The sequence below is a fragment of the Panthera pardus genome, unplaced genomic scaffold, assembly GCF_024362965.1.
Source record: "Panthera pardus isolate Hobbes unplaced genomic scaffold, ASM2436296v1 HiC_scaffold_22, whole genome shotgun sequence".
Lineage (NCBI taxonomy): Eukaryota > Metazoa > Chordata > Mammalia > Carnivora > Felidae > Panthera > Panthera pardus.
In genome coordinates, this window is record NW_026526788.1 from 60131612 (window position 1) to 60148309 (window position 16698).

General features: G+C 52.4%; 1 protein-coding gene across 1 annotated transcript; it reads left to right on the forward strand.

Moving 5' to 3' along the window:
* The first annotated feature begins 2488 nt into the window (after window positions 1-2488).
* MFSD13A (major facilitator superfamily domain containing 13A) lies at window positions 2489-15568 on the forward strand. Its single transcript, XM_019459264.2, has 9 exons — window positions 2489-2581; window positions 9738-9980; window positions 10328-10410; window positions 10985-11437; window positions 11589-11712; window positions 12315-12411; window positions 13195-13366; window positions 13440-13633; window positions 14731-15568. The coding sequence occupies exons 2-9, from the start codon at window positions 9813-9815 to the stop codon at window positions 14991-14993; spliced, it is 1554 nt and encodes a 517-aa protein (XP_019314809.1). The 5' UTR covers window positions 2489-2581; window positions 9738-9812; the 3' UTR covers window positions 14994-15568.
* The last annotated feature ends 1130 nt before the right edge of the window (window positions 15569-16698 follow it).

Genomic DNA, 16698 nt, shown 5'->3' on the forward strand with positions numbered 1-16698 from the left:
GTAGTTGAAGGACCGGAACAGCTGCTTCCTGGCCCACACCTCACTTTGTCATCATGGCTGCCAATTTGTTGGGTTCCACTTTTGCTGCCTTTTGAAGGCAGCAATCTTGTTTTTGAAGTCCCTTTTACCCTGGCCTGACAAATTGGAGAGAATAAATGAAAAGAGTTTTGAAAATGGAAACTCGAGGAAATGCCCTCCACTTTTAGAAAGCCTCGGGGGAAAAGTGACCCAGGGAAGGGGACTGAGGAAGAGAGATAGGGAGAGAACATGATGGACCGTAGATCAGAGAGGTCAGAAGCCAAGGGAGGACAGAATTTCAAGGAGAGAGAGTGTTTATGTATCTATTTGTCCCACAATTCAAGGACTCTGATACGACTCAAGAATTCAGGGAGATGCTGTGACTCCCTAGTTGCATCCCTATGTCACCTCCCAGTTAGCTCTGGTTGGCAACCAGGAAGGGAAATCAGAGATAATTACAAGACCCAGTCCCAGTGCTGACACAAGAGAGTAACTGGTTGCATTGTCTATAAAATCAGAGGGATGAGAAACCTCAGTGTAACTGTGGGACGTTAAGTGCAACATGAGGGCCAAAGATTTTCATATTGGGTCACATTAAGTTCTGGCCCCTTGGCAGCCCTTCCTGGTCCCCTGTTTCCCCACTGGACACCCAGGGAGGGCTGAGTAAAGAGTCAGGGTTGCTTTGCAACAAAGACACATGCTGGTCTGAGATAGAAAAGGGAACTCCTTTCGTCAATTTCTGGAGGCTCTGGTGTGCCAGACACCATGCTGAATGCTGCCTTGTATTCTCAGCCAGGAAAGCACAGATGGGGGTATGGGTTTGGGATGGGGGAATAATGGTCACCTTCCTTTTGCTCATGAGGGCTTTCTGGAACAGAATGGGTTCCAGAAATTGCTTGAAGTCTAAAAGAGAGATGATTTGTGCAGTTTAGGGAATAGATAGGAGGTTTGAAGGGGCAGGATTAGGGAGGAGGGAAATGAGACAGATTGGTGAGAGGTGGATGCTGGGAGCAAAGTTCATGGGACCCCTGGGGCTCCACAGGAACTGGTTGGACAGACTCTAATCCCTGCACTCCAGGGCTCTTTTGTTGGACCATTTGCTGTCGGTGGGCCCTTTGCCAGGTTGTCAGGCAGGAGGAATTGGACGATTTTCCTGGTGACAACCATCAAGGCTGTTGACAAGCCAAAAGCCTGCAAAACACTAACACTCCCACTTCACATTTAATGCCTACAAAATCCCTATAAGGCATAAAACAGAGGCTCACAAAAGGTGGGTCCCTTAACAAAGAAATGGAGCTAGGGGACTGAGCCCCAGGTCCCCCAGAAGCTAAAGGCCAGGTGCATTGCTCCATTGGAAAACAGTAGGTCTGAAGTGTGTGCTGTTTGATTGCCTGGAAACCTAATGAGGCTTATAGGTTTATTGGGAGAAGACATGAGACATCCTCACCAGACTGGACTGAGCAAAACAAAACTTGACTTTAGGGCCTGGGCAGTGGTAGGAAGAGGAAAGACTCATGTTCTGAGAGTCAGGAGAGCTGGGTTCCAGTTGTTCTGGGCCTCTTGCTTGTATGAAAGTCATTGAATCTCTCTAAACCTATTTCCTCATCTGTCAAGTGGGGATATATCACCTATCTGCCAGGGATGTGAGGACTCAACAACATAATGCATGTAGAGGGCTTAACACAGTACAGGGCACATAGTGAGAGCTCAGTACACCTTGTATTTTATCATTACTATAAAAAAAATTTTTTTTAAGTTTATTTTGAGACCGAACGAGAGAAAGCACAAGTAGGGCAGGAATAGAGACAGATGGAGGGAGAGAGCATCTCAAGCAGGCTCCAAGCTGTGGAGCGCAGAGCCTGTCCTGGGGCCGCGAACAAGGAGACCATGACCTGAGCCGAAATCAAGAGTGGAACCCAACCAACTGAGCAACCCAGGCGCCCTTATCATTACTATTTTTAATACGAAATAGTTGGGCTGTAAGGTTGCTCTCTCCGGGCCTGGCATCTGTGGCCTGAGCCCCGGTGCCCATACATTAAGCTGGGAACGTCTACTCCTCAGGGGCTCACAATCCAGCGTCAGGAAGTCCCAGGTCCTGCCACTGCCATCTCTTCACCTGCCTCGCTGTGCATCTAGGCAGGTCACAAGGCCTGTAGGAAGGTGCTGTGCTCTCCATTCTGTGAATTAATACTAAGTAAGGACAGGGGAGAGAAGGGGGAGCGCTCAGAAAAGCCTTATTGATTTGAACTGAAATTGGCTTTAAGCTTTCACAGAGTTGAAAGAGAAGGGGTGAAGCGTCAGGAACCCGAGCCAACTGCTCTTCTGGACAGCGCCCACGTTTTCTTTTCGGTCCCTAAGGGTAAGCGCCCGTGAAAAATATGGCGGCGGCAGCCTCGGGCGCGGGCACCTGCCGGGGCGCGGTCCCGGGAGCCGCACGGAGCCAATCGCCGGGCGGGGGCGGAGGGAGAGGCTGGGGAAGCCTCCGGCGGGGAATGCGCAGGCGCACTGGCTCGCACCTGGCTCCAGGCAGCCGCAGGATTAGGCTTCGCCTGCCACGATTGCGGTGAGGGGCTCTCCCGTGGCCCGGGCGCGGGGGCAGGAGCGGGCCGGACTGGGGGCCGGTAACACACAAAGAACGGACCCGAGGGGGACAGGAATGCTCTCTGCTCTGGGAGTCCTGGGAGCTGTCTGCGGGGGGTCCCTGAAGTGATGAGGTTGTGGGATGGGAGAGCCCCCTGGTCAGGGTGGGAGAAGCTTGGGCTCAAGGGGTGAGGGTGGCATCTTTGCAGAAGGGCCCCCCGGGGCGGGGGGGAGCTGAGGTCGCGGGATGCATCAGGCTTGGGATCCATTTCATTAACATAATGGCCCTTAACCTTGCTTCCATAGTAGAACCACTTGGGGAGCTTTAAAAGAACACTGATGCTGGGCCCCATCCCTGGAAATTCCGATTAAATTGGTCAGGAGTGAGGCCTGGACCTCGATATTAAGCAGTTCCTCAGGTGATTTTAATGTACAGACGGGCTGGAGAAGCACATGTTTCAGCGGCAGCATGCCAGCTATTGAGTAAAGAGCTTCTGGGTTAGCCCCAGACTGCTCAGTGGCTTGGTGGGGACAGGTGGTCCTAGGGTGAAGTCGCTGACCATCCAGTAGTGCAGCTGTAGTTGCCTGTTGGGGAGGGAGAGGAGGAAGGTCCCTCCCCCAGTAAGTAGAAAGTTCATTTCCAGAGTGAGGAGAATAGGTCCATGAGTATTTGGAATGGAGGGTGTCCCCCCCCCCCCCCCAGGGGAGGTCCTCCTGCCAGGCCTGGACCCTGCTCTGAGGAGACTGGGCAAGGAGGCAAGGTGGTTGTGAAACAGAAAATGCAGCAGATAATTCAGAGGTCAGCTGCTTGTTGAGAAAAGGACACCTAATATTTGCACAGGGAGTTACACCTTTCAATTTCATTTGATACCCCTGAGGACAGGTAGAGAATAGAATTGTTTTCTCCTGCTTCACAGATGTAGGAATAAACTCAGGTAGTTAGTAGTGATAATGTTCAAACTTGACTCAGGGCTCCTAACTCTAAGTTATGCTTGTCAGTGGCCTTTTCCCTCTGCATTAAACTGCTTTGCCTACAGTCAGTAGGCCTTTTGGAGGGAATCAACACCCATCCTCCCCACGCCCCTCACTCGAGGGTCCCAGTCTGGCATTCTTGGTTTCCTCCACAAAATCCACCAGCCCCCTACCCACTATAGGCCTGATAAAGTTTCAGAAATCAGGGAGATGCTACGATTTCCGTCCTTTCTAGTTCTTTCTCTTCCAGAGGCCCGATGGGTCAAGAGGAGAGAGTTTTTATGCCACGGGATTCCTTCCAAACGGATCTGGTTCTGTCACCTCACCCCCCCCCCCCCCGTGTCCCCCACCCCATTGTCCTCAGGATAGAATCTTGTGTGTAGTCTGCAAAACCCTTTCTGATCTGGTGTCTTTCTTCTGCCTGCTTGCTCTGAGCTCCCTTTCCATATTGTATCTGCTTTCTTAACACATGGTACGAGATGAATAAATGTTACTTTTTGTTATCACTATTCCTCTCTGTGCCCCAGTTGCCTTGCTGTACATGTTTTATTCAGCGGGGTACATCACAGCTCCCCAGGTTGCCTTTTTCTGACTCCCACAGCCAGGCAGAGCTGAGGGGTACAGTGGGATTTGGGGGTGGCACTCCTATGGCTGCTACTCTTCCCTAGTGCTGGGGATGTCCATAGCGGCCTGTTTGGGGCAAATTGACCTAGCAGGTATTAATTGAGTACCTGCTGTGTGGTGAAGAAGCCTGGTGGGGGCAGGGAGTAGAAAACGGGTCTGACCTGGCCCTGCTCTTAAGGAGCTTAGGTACTGGAGGAGGGTACAGGAGGTATTTGGATCCTGAGAAAGAAGCCAAGCGACCTGAAAAGGGAGAGAACACGTGAGTAGGTGTACTCAGGAAGGCCATGCCACTGAACTAGGCCTTGAATCAGCAGAGTTTCATAAGATGGTGGTGGGGTTGGGCACAGTGACTTGAGAAATGCTGAGATTTTCTAGTCAAAAACACCTGTTGTGAATCTTTGCTCCAGCACCTAATAGCTTTGTGATTTGGGGCCAGGTATTTAACCTTCAGAGCCTTGGTTTCTTCACTTAGGAGATGGGAATCGTAACAAGAGTTGTAAGGATTCTTGATGATGGATGTAAAAGCCAGGCATACCCAGATGCCTGAGCAATGATATGTAGTTACATCTTGGGTATTTTAGGTGGAAGCAACAGCATGAACGAAGGTGCGGAGGTGGCATTTAAAAGAGAATTTGAGAGATGGCAGCAAGAGGCATCAGAGCTGGGTGCTAGAAAGACCAAGAAACCAGACATCAGAGATACGAAAAAGAGTAACAGTAGCTACTATTTATTGAGGAACTTGTATGTGCCAGGTTCTGTGCTTGGTGCGTTTTTGCATTTCAGCCCCTCAGCAATCCAAGAGGCTGGCATTATCATCCCACTTTATAGATAAGGAGACTGGGCCTAGGAAGAAGAGGCTGGCTCAAAGCCACATAACTGGCACCATACCAGCAGGGGGCGGGGGGAGGGGGTAGGCCCTGGGGGCCTCCAACAGGCTCTCCTGCCAGGTGCCAAGGTAGGGGTGGAGTTGGTTACAGGATATTTCCCCTGGGTTATGCACCTGAGCTGGTGTGGGTTCCAAGCTGTTCCTCCCCTGGAGAGGCTGAGCTCTTGTTCTCTGCTGGGGCGTATTGAGGGTGGGAAGGGTGAGTAGGAGAAGGTGTTTCCTGGGGGAGGAGCAGAATCTGGAAGAGAAACTGCTGGAAGGACCCTGGACACTCCTTCCCCAGCTCCTCTTCCAGGCAGAGGCTTATCTGGACAGGTTGTTTTGCCTCCAGCTTTGGCCTGTGGCGCGGGTTTGTGTCTGGCACTCCTGAATTTTGCGTGCATTCCTGCTACTTGTGGACTCTCTTTTTCTTAACCTTTTTTTTTTTTGTTTTAAAGTTTATTTATTTTGAGAGAGAGAGAGAATGAGAGAATGAATCCCAGCAGGACAAGGGGCTCTACCTTACGAACCATGAGATCATAACCTGACCCGAACTCGATTTGGACACTTAACCCACTGAGCCACCCAGGTGCCCCTAGATTCTCTCTTTTGATTTACCCTTGTGTGCCCTGTCTTTTCTCTCAAATTGCCTTACCATGAGAAGGGACTGGATTACCAAGATATTCCCCTGCTCCTACTCCGATCTTTTATGAGTGAGCCCAAGAAAAAGCCAGTTTCTAAACATCTTCCATGTAACAGTGCTCTGGGCTTCTGGACATTAGTTTAATCCTTCCTGCATTCCTTTAAAGGATGGGTATTATGGGGCACTTGGGTGGCTCAGTTGGTTAAGTGTCTGACTTCAGCTCAGGTCATGATCTCACGGTTCGTGGGTTGGAGCCCCACGTCAGGCTCTGTGCTGACAGCTCAGAGCCTGGGGCCTGCTTTGGATTCTGTGTCTCCCTCTCTCTCTGCCCCTCCCCTGCTCGTGCTCTGTCTCTGTCTCTCAAAAATGAAAAAAATGTTAAAAAAAAAAAAAAGGATGGGTATTATTATTCACATCCTACACAGGAGGAAACCTAGGCTCAGACAGGTTAAGTGACTTGCCTGAGGTTACATTCTTAGTAGGAAGTGCATTTGGGATTTAAACTCTCCCTCTTCTGATGGCAAAAGTCACACCCTTCCCTCCCACTTCAACCCCCTCTGAGGTTTTCTTCTGCCATTTCAGCAGGAAGCCAGCTGGTGGAGGCTGGGGACTTGCCTGCAAGGTTTACCTTCTAGCAACCAGGGCAGGTCACTGGACATCTGGGTAGGGGCCTGGGAGCCTTCACTCCCTTTGGACAAAGGCTTTGGAGGTGAGGTGAGGTGGGGTGGGGTGTGTGTGGGGGCAAGGGGTTCTGAAAGGCCCTGGGGAATCAGAGAAAGTGACCTGGGTTAAGGATAGCAACAGAGGTGTAAGTTGTGTTTCACAGCCCCAAAGCACCTTTAGATTAATAGCCCATCCTTGGGGCACCTGGGTAGCCCGGTTGGTTGAGCGTCTGACTCTTGATCTCAGCTCAGGTCTTGATCTCAGGGTCGGAAGTTCAGGCCCTTCGTTGGGCTCCGCGCTGGGCGTGAAGCCTACTTAAACACTCACCCCATCCTTGTGTGGTGGGTTTGGAAGGTCTGAGAGGCTCAATAGCAGTAATGTCTGAAGTTTGAGTGTTCACCACACTTATGTGCTAAGGGCTTTAGAATAATTTCCCCTAGACTGCTAACGATAGTCGGCGCCACATTGGACATGAAGAAAGTCAGAGAGAGGTTAAGCAAATCGTTCCATGTCACACAGGAAGTAAATGGTAGAGTCAGGACTTACAAGACCCTCCACTGTGTTTTCTTTCTGCTATGTTCCTTAGAAAGTGCCAGGGAGACTTTTAGGGTGATGGATATGTTCATGATGTCAATTGTGGCGGTGGTTTCACAGGTGTAAACAGTTTAAACTGATCACACTGCAGACTTTGAATATATGCAGATCATTGTGTATCAATTATACCTCAATAAAACTGGGGGGGGGGTGGATATTTCCTAACAAATGTTTCTTCAGGGGCTCAAGAGCCCCAGAGAGAGGCTACCTGGCCATCTTCTGGCTTTGATGCCAAAGTAGGATCACTGTAGCTCAGGAGACATTGTCACAGACGTGGCTGGTTTTAGGTTGTTCCATCTGCTTTTCCTTCCCTCATTCCCCACCACTAGGCAAAGACGAGCACCAGGTTGGATCTCTTGAATGAACTGCCCTCATTTTCCAATGAGCCTGAGAGATCCCTCTGGGATTCCTTACTTATTCTCCCCTCAGGGCCTGTTTCTCTACCAGAGAGTGGTGGAGTCCAGCCCTCTGAGGGAGAAGGCGGGCAAAGAAGCAGGCCCTGCTCTTAGAAACCCACAGGTTGGAGTGGAGGCAGTCAGGAGAGTCTCGGCAGGAGGCATCCGTGAGGGGCTGGAGAAAGTCTGGATATGGTGTGGTCTCTTGAAGGATGGGATATGGGAGGCCACTTCTGGCAGGAGTACCAGCAAGGACAAAGGCCTGGCCAGAGGAGAGGGTGACTTGGAGACTCGGGGAGGCAGGGAGAAGCCAGACTGCAGAGGCTCTGGAAGGGCGGACATGGAGGGGGAGCCATAGTGGGTCATGGGGCAAGGACAGGTCCTGGGGGTCACTACTGTTGGACTGGGGCTGAAATTGGCTCTCTAGGGCCCGACTATGATGGGAAGCAGAAGTTTCAACTGTGTGTGTGTGTGCGCGCACATCAGTGTGCCTGAGTTTAGGCTTGGGTCACAAGGGCTCTAAGAGGAATAGTCCTTGAGAGTATGTGTAAATTTCAGAGGGCTGCAGTAACAGATTACTGCAAACTGGGTGGCTTAAAATTTATTCTCTCACAGTCTGAATCAACTCTGGTTGGTTGTGCTCCCTCCAGAGGCTCTAGGGAGGAATCCTCCCTTGCTTCTTCCCTAGCTCCTGGTGGTTGCCTGCTGCCCTTGGCGTTCCTTGGCTTGTGTCTGTATCACTCCAATTTCTGCCTGTCTTTACATGGCCGTCTTCTTTCTGTGGGTGTCTGTCTCTGTGTCCAAATTCCTGTCTCCTTGTAAGGATACCCATCACTGGATTAGAGCCCACCGAATTCATTATGATCTCAACTTGGTTACATCTGCACAGATCCTGTTTCCAAATAAAGTCACACAAGTACTGGGGGTTAGGGCTTGAACATATCTTTTGGGGGGACATTGATTTAACTTGCAACAGGGAGTTAGAAGGAAGTCCTCATAGCTTCCCTTTGGGGGGTCAGACAAACACACACGGGTTATTCTGAAAAGAGAACAGCAGCTTTGAATCTAAAAAAAGATTAGACTTAATGCCTTGCTTAAAGGCAGACTTAATGCCTCGCTGCTTAAAGTGTGGTCATGGCCCAGTAGCCCAACGCCACCTGGGTGCCCTTTAGAAATACAGAATCTCAGATTCCTCCCCAGACCTCCTGAGTCAAAAATCTACATTTTGAAGTACCCAGGTGACTTGAAAGTATGTTCCAGTTTGAGAAGTCCTGCTCCAATAAAAATCTGATTTATTTCCTTCCCACTCATGGCCAGTCTTGCCTTCCCGCCTCTGTGTACAAGTCAGCCTGGTTGGAAGACAGGAACCCACACTGTGCTTTATTCTCTCTTTTCATGTAACATGTTCTTGAATTTCTCTCCTGCGTGTCAAGGTGGCCCACATGCTTGCCTTTTCTGGAGAGCATTGGCCTTGTTGAGCCAGTCCCTTTGTTGCATCTTGGGCTGTGTCCAACTTTTTGCTGTTTATTACTGTTGCTGCCATGAACGTCTCTGTACATATTCCTTTGGGCCTAGTTCCTTGAAGTGGAATTTCCAGAATCAAAGTGCATGAGTAGGTGTGGACTTTTGCCAGATCTTATCATTCTTCTATACCTACAGAACCTGACATCGTAGCAACTTTCTCTATTCTACCCAACAGGAACCTGATTTGAAAGGTCAAATGGCAGAAAAGGGTTTGGAACCAGACAGGTCAGGGGTTAAATCTCCCACTTTTCTGCTATCTGACATTGGGCAAATTACTTAACATATCTGGGCTTGGGGGTGCTTTCCAATAACATCGTAATTGTGCTATAATTTTTGTATTGTAGGATTTTATAAGGATAATCATGACACCACCACCATCCATTTATTGAATGCTTTCTGTGAGTTACCTCACTTGACCCTTACCCTCCACTGCAGAGTAGACATGATCATCCCCTTTGCCCTTTTACAGAAAAGGAAACTGAGGCTTAGGTCAAGTAGCTTGCCTGAGGTTACAGGGACATTGTGTGCCCAGGCCCACAGTCATCACATCCAGATTGTGAAGGTGTGTGTGATAAGATAGTGTGGATGAAAGAAGATACTGAGCACACTCCCCTAGCATGTGACCTGGCTCAGCACTTCTTTTCCCACGACTTTATCAGTCTTCTTGGGTTACTCTCAGTGGTATCCAGCCCAGCACTGTTTCCGCTGTACAGTCATTGATGTCAGTGATGATTCCCCAGCTTGGTTTGATGTACAAACTTTCTCCCAGTGGAAATGAGTTTTTAAGTGACTCAGAGGTCTGGGGTTGGGAACAGAGCTGGCTCTGATCCCTGCAGCTAACGGGCTCCTTCTTCCCCAGGGACAAGAATGGCCAGACTGCCCTTGGCTGTGAGCGCTCCTCAGTGCTCCTGGGGCTGAGGCTGAGCTGGCAGCCATGGGGCTGGGCAGGCTCCAGGCTTGGATGCTGGGCCTGCCTACGGCTGTGGTCTATGGCTCCCTGGCCCTCTTCATCTCCGTCCTGCACAACGTGTTCCTGCTTTACTATGTGGACACCTTTGTCTCGGTGTACAAGATCAACAAAACTGCCTTCTGGGTTGGAGAGGTAGGCCAGCACTGGGTGGGAGCCAGGCGGATTGCAAGGCTGGGTCCCACCCAGTCTGGAGCTTGGGGCTGGCCAGGTTGCCCACCTCAATTCAGCAAGAAAAGCTGGAGCTGGAGCTTTGATAAATGTTCATTTATCAGCTGGATAAATTCACCCTGGATGGGTGGGAGTTTGATGGGGGGGCGGTGGCTGGTAGAGTGGGTTTTAGCAGAGGGGCTGACCTGAGCAGAGGTTTGCAGGCAGGAAAGCTGTGCTCATCTTGAGGGGTGGCGAGCAGGCTGGGTGGGGAAACCTCCGGAGAAGAGGTTGCCTGGAGCCCACCTGCCCCATCTCCTCTCTGCCCACAGACGGTGTTTCTCCTCTGGAACAGCCTCAACGACCCCCTCTTCGGTTGGCTGAGTGACCGTCAGTTCCTCAGCTCCCAGCCCCGGTTTGTGTCCTGTGGGTGGGTCACAACGGGTCCTGTCCCATCCCACTCCTCCCCAGGGGGTGTCTATGTTTGGGGTGGGGAGAGAAAAAGGAAACCATTTTCAGCTTTTGACCAGGCTCCCTCCCTTCCCAAGGTCAGTCAGGCTCTGGCCATGTGGGAGAATGGCCTTGACTAACTGTTGCCTTGCTCACATGGGAAGAGATTTACCTCAGCTTGCCTTGTCAGGTCCTTAGAACTGGGAGCTGTACAGCAAACACTCTCTGTTGCTTCTGGCAAATTCCTTTACCCCATCCTGTTTGGGCCCACCACTGCCCCCAACCCTGAGAAATAGGTGTCCCACCACCCTTTGGCCATCAGCCCTGGCAGGCTTGGCAAGGGACCAGACAAGAGAGTGTACCCCCTGGAGAGTTGTGCTTCCCAAATCAGAGACTGAGGACTCAGGGCTCAGTGGGACCACCCTGGTGTGAGTTCCATACTCTGGGCCTCTGTCCTTCCTCTGGGGCCTGGGCAGGGGGGGACTGGGGCTCATCAAGTTTGTAAAAGCATCTCCCAACTTTCCTCCTCTCTCTGGCAGGTCGGGTGCCGGGCTCTCCTCCAGGGCCGTGGTGCTGGCAAGGGTGCGGGCCCTGGGCTGGCACGGGCCGCTGCTGGCATTGTCGTTCCTGGCATTCTGGGTGCCCTGGGCCCCAGCTGGCCTGCAGTTCTTGCTGTGCCTGTGCCTCTATGATGGTTTCCTGACTCTCGTGGACCTGCACCATCATGCCTTGCTGGCTGACCTGGCCCTCTCTGCCCATGACCGTACCCACCTCAACTTCTACTGCTCCCTCTTCAGTGCAGCTGGCTCCCTCTCCGTCTTTGCCTCCTATGCCTTCTGGAACAAGGAAGACTTCTCTTCCTTCCGCACCTTCTGCGTGGCACTGGCCACTGGCTCTGGGCTGGGCTTTGTGGGGGCCACACGGCTGCTTAGGAGGCGGGTTGAGGCAGCCGGTAGGGAGCCGGAGTGCCCAGCCCTGGCTGTAGATGGCGGGTGAGTGGCCTGGCCCAGCTCTTCTGGTTCCCACCAACACTTCTGAGTGTGATTTCAACGCTGAGTCCCCTGGCTGATGGGTGGCTGGCCTGGGGTGGCAGATGGCTCTGGCCCAGCCTTAGGCCATCAGTGACTCCCCTCTGCCCTGTAGCCTGTGTGGAGAGGAGCTGCTTGTGGGCTGCAAGGAAGCAGGCAGCATCACTTTGGGCCAGTACCTCCAGCAGCTGGCACGCCACCGGAACTTCCTGTGGTTCGTGGGCATGGACCTGGTGCAGGTATGGGAACAGGCCCCTGCCCGACAGGTAGGCCGCGCTCCACTCGAGGGAACAGGCTCCTCAAAAGCTGGGAAAGCAGTTCTGGGCCTCGTGTGAGGACTGCTGGGCAATTTGATAGCGGATACACAGGTCGGGTAGTTAGGAGGCCTGGATTCCGGCGCCCTCAGAGCTTCTAACTCCCTGTGTGATCTTGGGAAGGTCTGTCGGGGCAGACCTGGGTGTCCTCACCTGCACAGTGAGGATATGAAAAAGGGGTGCCCTTTTGGGAACTCTGTGACAGTCTTTTTAAAACACTAAGTGCCATAGCTAAAACACATGCAGTGCAGAGGCTAGCCCAGCCTAGACATAGATGGTGTTTATACTGTCAAGCTTGTTTTACTCAAGTATTTGAAACTAAACAGTAAAAAAAATCTTAATCATTCCGTGGATCATTTTATCATTCCTTCTACCTTTTAGCAAAATTAGATAAGCAATAGGAATTTGGTTTGGGGTTTTATTCTGGCATGCTCCAGGTGGAGGGATATGAGGATAGAGCCTGCTCGTGCCCTTGCTGCCCAGCCCTGCGGCCCAGCGGCCTCCTCACTGCCCCTGTCGGCTTGCAGGTGTTTCACTGCCACTTCAACAGCAACTTCTTCCCCCTCTTCCTGGAGCATCTGTTGTCGGACCACATCTCCCTGTCCACGGGCTCCTTCCTGTTGGGTGAGTGGGCGCCTCGTGCAGGCTGGAGGAACTGAAGCTTGCACCCCAGGACCTCTCCCCCAGCTGCAGACGCAACTCCCTCCCGCGCTGGGGCCTGGCTGGCAGGGGGCAGAGGGGGCAGAGGCCGCTGTGGGGTTGCATGTCCAGCCCCCACCCGGCCCTGTTTGCGGGGGGGAGGGGTGGGGCCTGTTGCGGATGTGAGTAGGGTAGGGCTGCTCTCTTGGTGCCCCCCGCAGTAGCTATTTAACAACTAGGATTACAGGCTGAGGGGCTTGGGTGTGCTTCTTGACTCTGCTTATTCGCTGTGTGGCCTTGGGTATGTTTTATTTAAACTCTTGGGGCCTCCATTTGTCACCTGTAAAGTAGGAATAATATAGTACTTACCCTAAAGAGTTGTAGGGATTAAAGAAAAGGATGTGAAGCTCTTCGCACAGAGCCTGGCACGTCGTCAGTGTTCAATCAATGCCAACTCTGATTCTGATCGTTAAGATGTGGATACTTAAAAACGATTTTTTTAATGTTTACTTTTGAGAGAAAGAGAAAACTCGAGCAGGGGAGGGGGCTGAGAGAAAGGAAGACAGAATCTGAAGCAGGCTCTGTGCTGTCCGTGCAAAGCCCGATACAGGGCTCAAATCCATGAACTGTGAGATTATGACCCCAGCCAAAGTTGGTTGCTCAAATAACTGAGCCCTCCTCCCCCCCCCGCCCGGGTTACCCCAAGATGTGGGTAATTGTGGAAGCTATGGCAGTGGCCCCTGACAAAGCCGCACCCTTTCTGCCCAGGCATCTCCTATGTCGCTCCCCACCTCAACAACCTCTACTTCCTGCCCTTGTGCCGGCGTTGGGGCGTCTACGCCGTGGTGCGGGGGCTCTTCCTGCTCAAGCTGGGCCTGAGCCTGCTCATGCTGTTGGCTGGCCCTGACCGCCCCGGCCTGCTCTGCATCTTCATTGCCAGGTATGCGCTGCCCTCCCTCACCCCCACGCCTCTGTTCCACCCCTTCATTCTCGCCCCCTCTCTCTGCTGGCAGTAACCGTGTTTTCACTGAGGGCACCTGTAAGCTGTTGACCCTGGTGGTCACTGACCTGGTGGACGAGGACCTGGTGTTGAACCACCGTAAACAGGCGGCCTCAGCTCTTCTCTTTGGCATGGTGGCCCTGGTGACCAAGCCAGGCCAGACCTTCGCCCCGCTGCTGGGCACCTGGCTGCTCTGCTTCTACACAGGTGAGGGCCCTGGGAGCTGGCGCAGGGGCTCTTGAGGCTCCAGGGGTCAAAGCTTACCTGGCACACCAGCAGACAAACTGGGTCCAGCAAGGGAGAGAGAATGGCAGCTGGCCGACAGAAGCTGTGCCTGGGCCACTCCTCCTCGGCCTCTGCCTACGTGGGTAGAGGAACTGAGTCTCCAGTCTTCCAGTCTTTCAATAGTTCGTTCGTTCGTTCGTTCGTTCATTCGTTCATTCATTCAGTCATTCATTCATTCAACAAGTGTGTATTGAATACTTTCTCTGCCAAGAGTTGCTCCAGGTCCTCTAGGGAAATAACAATGGCCTTGCCATCATGGAACTTTTATTCTAGTCAGAGGGGAGGGATGGGGTTGGCAGTGAACAGCCAAATGAGAAAACAGCAGGTAGTGGTAAAAGCAATGGTACAATGGACAGTGGGACTGAGAAGCTACTTTAGTGTGGTCCAGGAAGGCTTCTCTGAGATGACACCTAGGATGTGGACTGAAGAGCAAGGATTTGGTCTTGAAAGACCTCAGTGAATCCCAGACAGAAGGGGAGGCAAGTGCAAAGGCCCCAGGTATCAGGGGTGGTTAGGAGACAAGGCCGGGAAAGTAGAGGGCTCTGTAAATCAGGACAGGGTTTGGATTTTATTCTTGTTGTGAAGAGATTGTATTTGCCACGGTTTTAAGCAGGGGAGTGACGTGGTCTGATGTATGTTTTTTCAACTTCACCCTGACTGCTGTGTGGAGAGTGGGTTGTGGGGAGGCTGTGGCAGAGGCGATGGAAGCTTGGAGCAAGCGGTGCCAAGGGGGCCGGAAGAAAGTGTCCTGGTACCGGATGTGTTTTGGAATTGGGGGGAAGTGAAGGATTGGCTTTTGGGGAGTGGTGAGGTTTACTGAGGAACCCAGGAAGACTGAGGTTTTGGTAGACAGTGGTACCAGACACCGAGAAGGGAAGAGCGGAGGCGAAGCAAGTTTGGGGAGGAATTGAGCTGTGGTTTAGACGTACACGTGTGTTGTTTGAGATGTGGCGCTGTGCTGTGGACTTTGGAGGAGACCAGGGCTGACCTTGTTCTTTCTGCATGCTCTCTTGTCCTAGGTCACGATCTCTTCCAGCAGCCCCCGCTGGCCCCTGTGGGGAGTGCTCAGCCATGGCCAGAGCCCCCGGCCCCGCCCCCGGCGCAGGCCCCGACGCTCCGCCAGGGCTGCTTCTACCTGTTGGTGCTGGTGCCCATCACCTGTGCTGTGCTGCAGCTGTTCACTTGGTCCCAGTTCACGCTGCACGGGAGACGCCTGCACATGGTCAAAGCCCAGCGCCAGAACCTATCACGGGCCCAAACCCTGGAGGTTAAGATGGTGTGACAGGCAGGCACAGCAAGGCCATCCTGCTGATGACACTGTCTGCCACCCTGGTCAGAAGCCACTTTTGCCAGCCCCCCATCCTGCCGCTGTGCCTTTACTGGGGCACAGCCTGGAGGACAGATGGCAGAGTGGGAGTTTCTGAGGCTGAGCCGGGAGCGTCACTGGGGTCTAAGTTCCTGCTTGGCTGTCTGACCCAGCTTGGGCAAGGGCTGGGCTGTATGTGCTCAGGGACCTCTTCCCCCGCTTTGGGGCTGGAGGAAGAAGAGAACCAAGAAGGGATGGGGCCGCCCTGTGGTCACACGGGGTTGCTGCATGGGCAGCATGGGGGCCTATCCCACTACCTGGCTGGGGCCGGTGCTTTGTGCGGTCTCAGAAGCCACTTTCACCCACTCAGGGGAAGCTGTGAGTCCCACTGCCCCCTCCCTCCACCTTTCCAGTGGTTTCTCTGAGCTGTCTGCTTCAGCTGTGCCTGAAGGAGTGTGCCCTAGCTGCTGCAGGGCTTCCCCACCCCACCTGGCCTCTAAAAGAGGCTCATTTCATCGCAGACTGATTAAAGTCAGTCATTTCTATTCCCATTCTTGAGGCGTGTGCTGTGTGTGGGAGCAGTGGGTTGGTCGGGCTGGGGAACAGGACTCCTCACTTAATAGGAAAAGTACCCTGAGAACGTTCTTCTGCCGATGAGTTGGTGGTGGTGATGGGGGAGGGCACCCTCATCAGATTTTTCACTGAGGGAGCAGGAAAAGCATGCAGACTGGTATCTGCATGGGTATTTGGGAGCGAAATGACTTGGAGGCCTGTGGTCATGTCCCGGTGCCTTTCCTATACACCACTGCCAGACACGGTGAGCAAGAGCAGCTGCTTCCAAGACTGAGGTCCCCAACCCTGGAGTCACTGGGAGCTCTCAAAAATGCTGAGGTCTTGAGTTCTGTTCCTCCAGATTCGGATTTCATGGATCTGGGGTATGGCCTGAGCACTGGGGTTTTGGAAAGCTCTGTGATTTTACTGGGCACCTGTGACTAATGCCCCTGTGCTCTAGGCCAGTGTTTGTCAACCTAGAGATACTTGGAGCCAGATAGTTCTTTGTTATGGATATTTATAACAGCATCCCTGGCCTCTCCTATTTTTTTTTTTTAATTTTTTTTAACGTTTATTTATTTTTGAGACAGAGAGAGACAGAGCATGAACAGGGGAGGGGCAGAGAGAGAGGGAGACACAGAATCTGAAACAGGCTCCAGGCTCTGAGCTGTCAGCACAGAGCCCGACGCAGGGCTCGAACTCACGGACCGTGAGATCATGACCTGAGCCGAAGTCACTTAACCGACCAAGCCACCCAGGCGCCCCACCTGGCCTCTCCTAGATGCCAGTAGCATCTCACTACCAGTTGTGACAACCAGATGTCTCCAGACATCACCAAATGTGTCCCACAGGCAAAATTGGCTTGATTGGGAACTACTTACCGCTCAAGGCCAATGGTTTTTGAAGGTCTATACAGTGGCTAAAGATTTAGGCTCTAGGGCTGTATTGCCTGGGTTCATATCCTAGCTAATAAAGAGCAGAGCTTTGGGAAATTACATAATCTTTCTGTGGCTCTATTTCCCCATCTGCAAGGTGGATAATAAAAATACCTACACACTTTGTAGGGTTGTTGGATCAAACACGTTAGTGTTTGTAAAATGCCTGGCAATCCCTGCCACCCGCCCCCCCA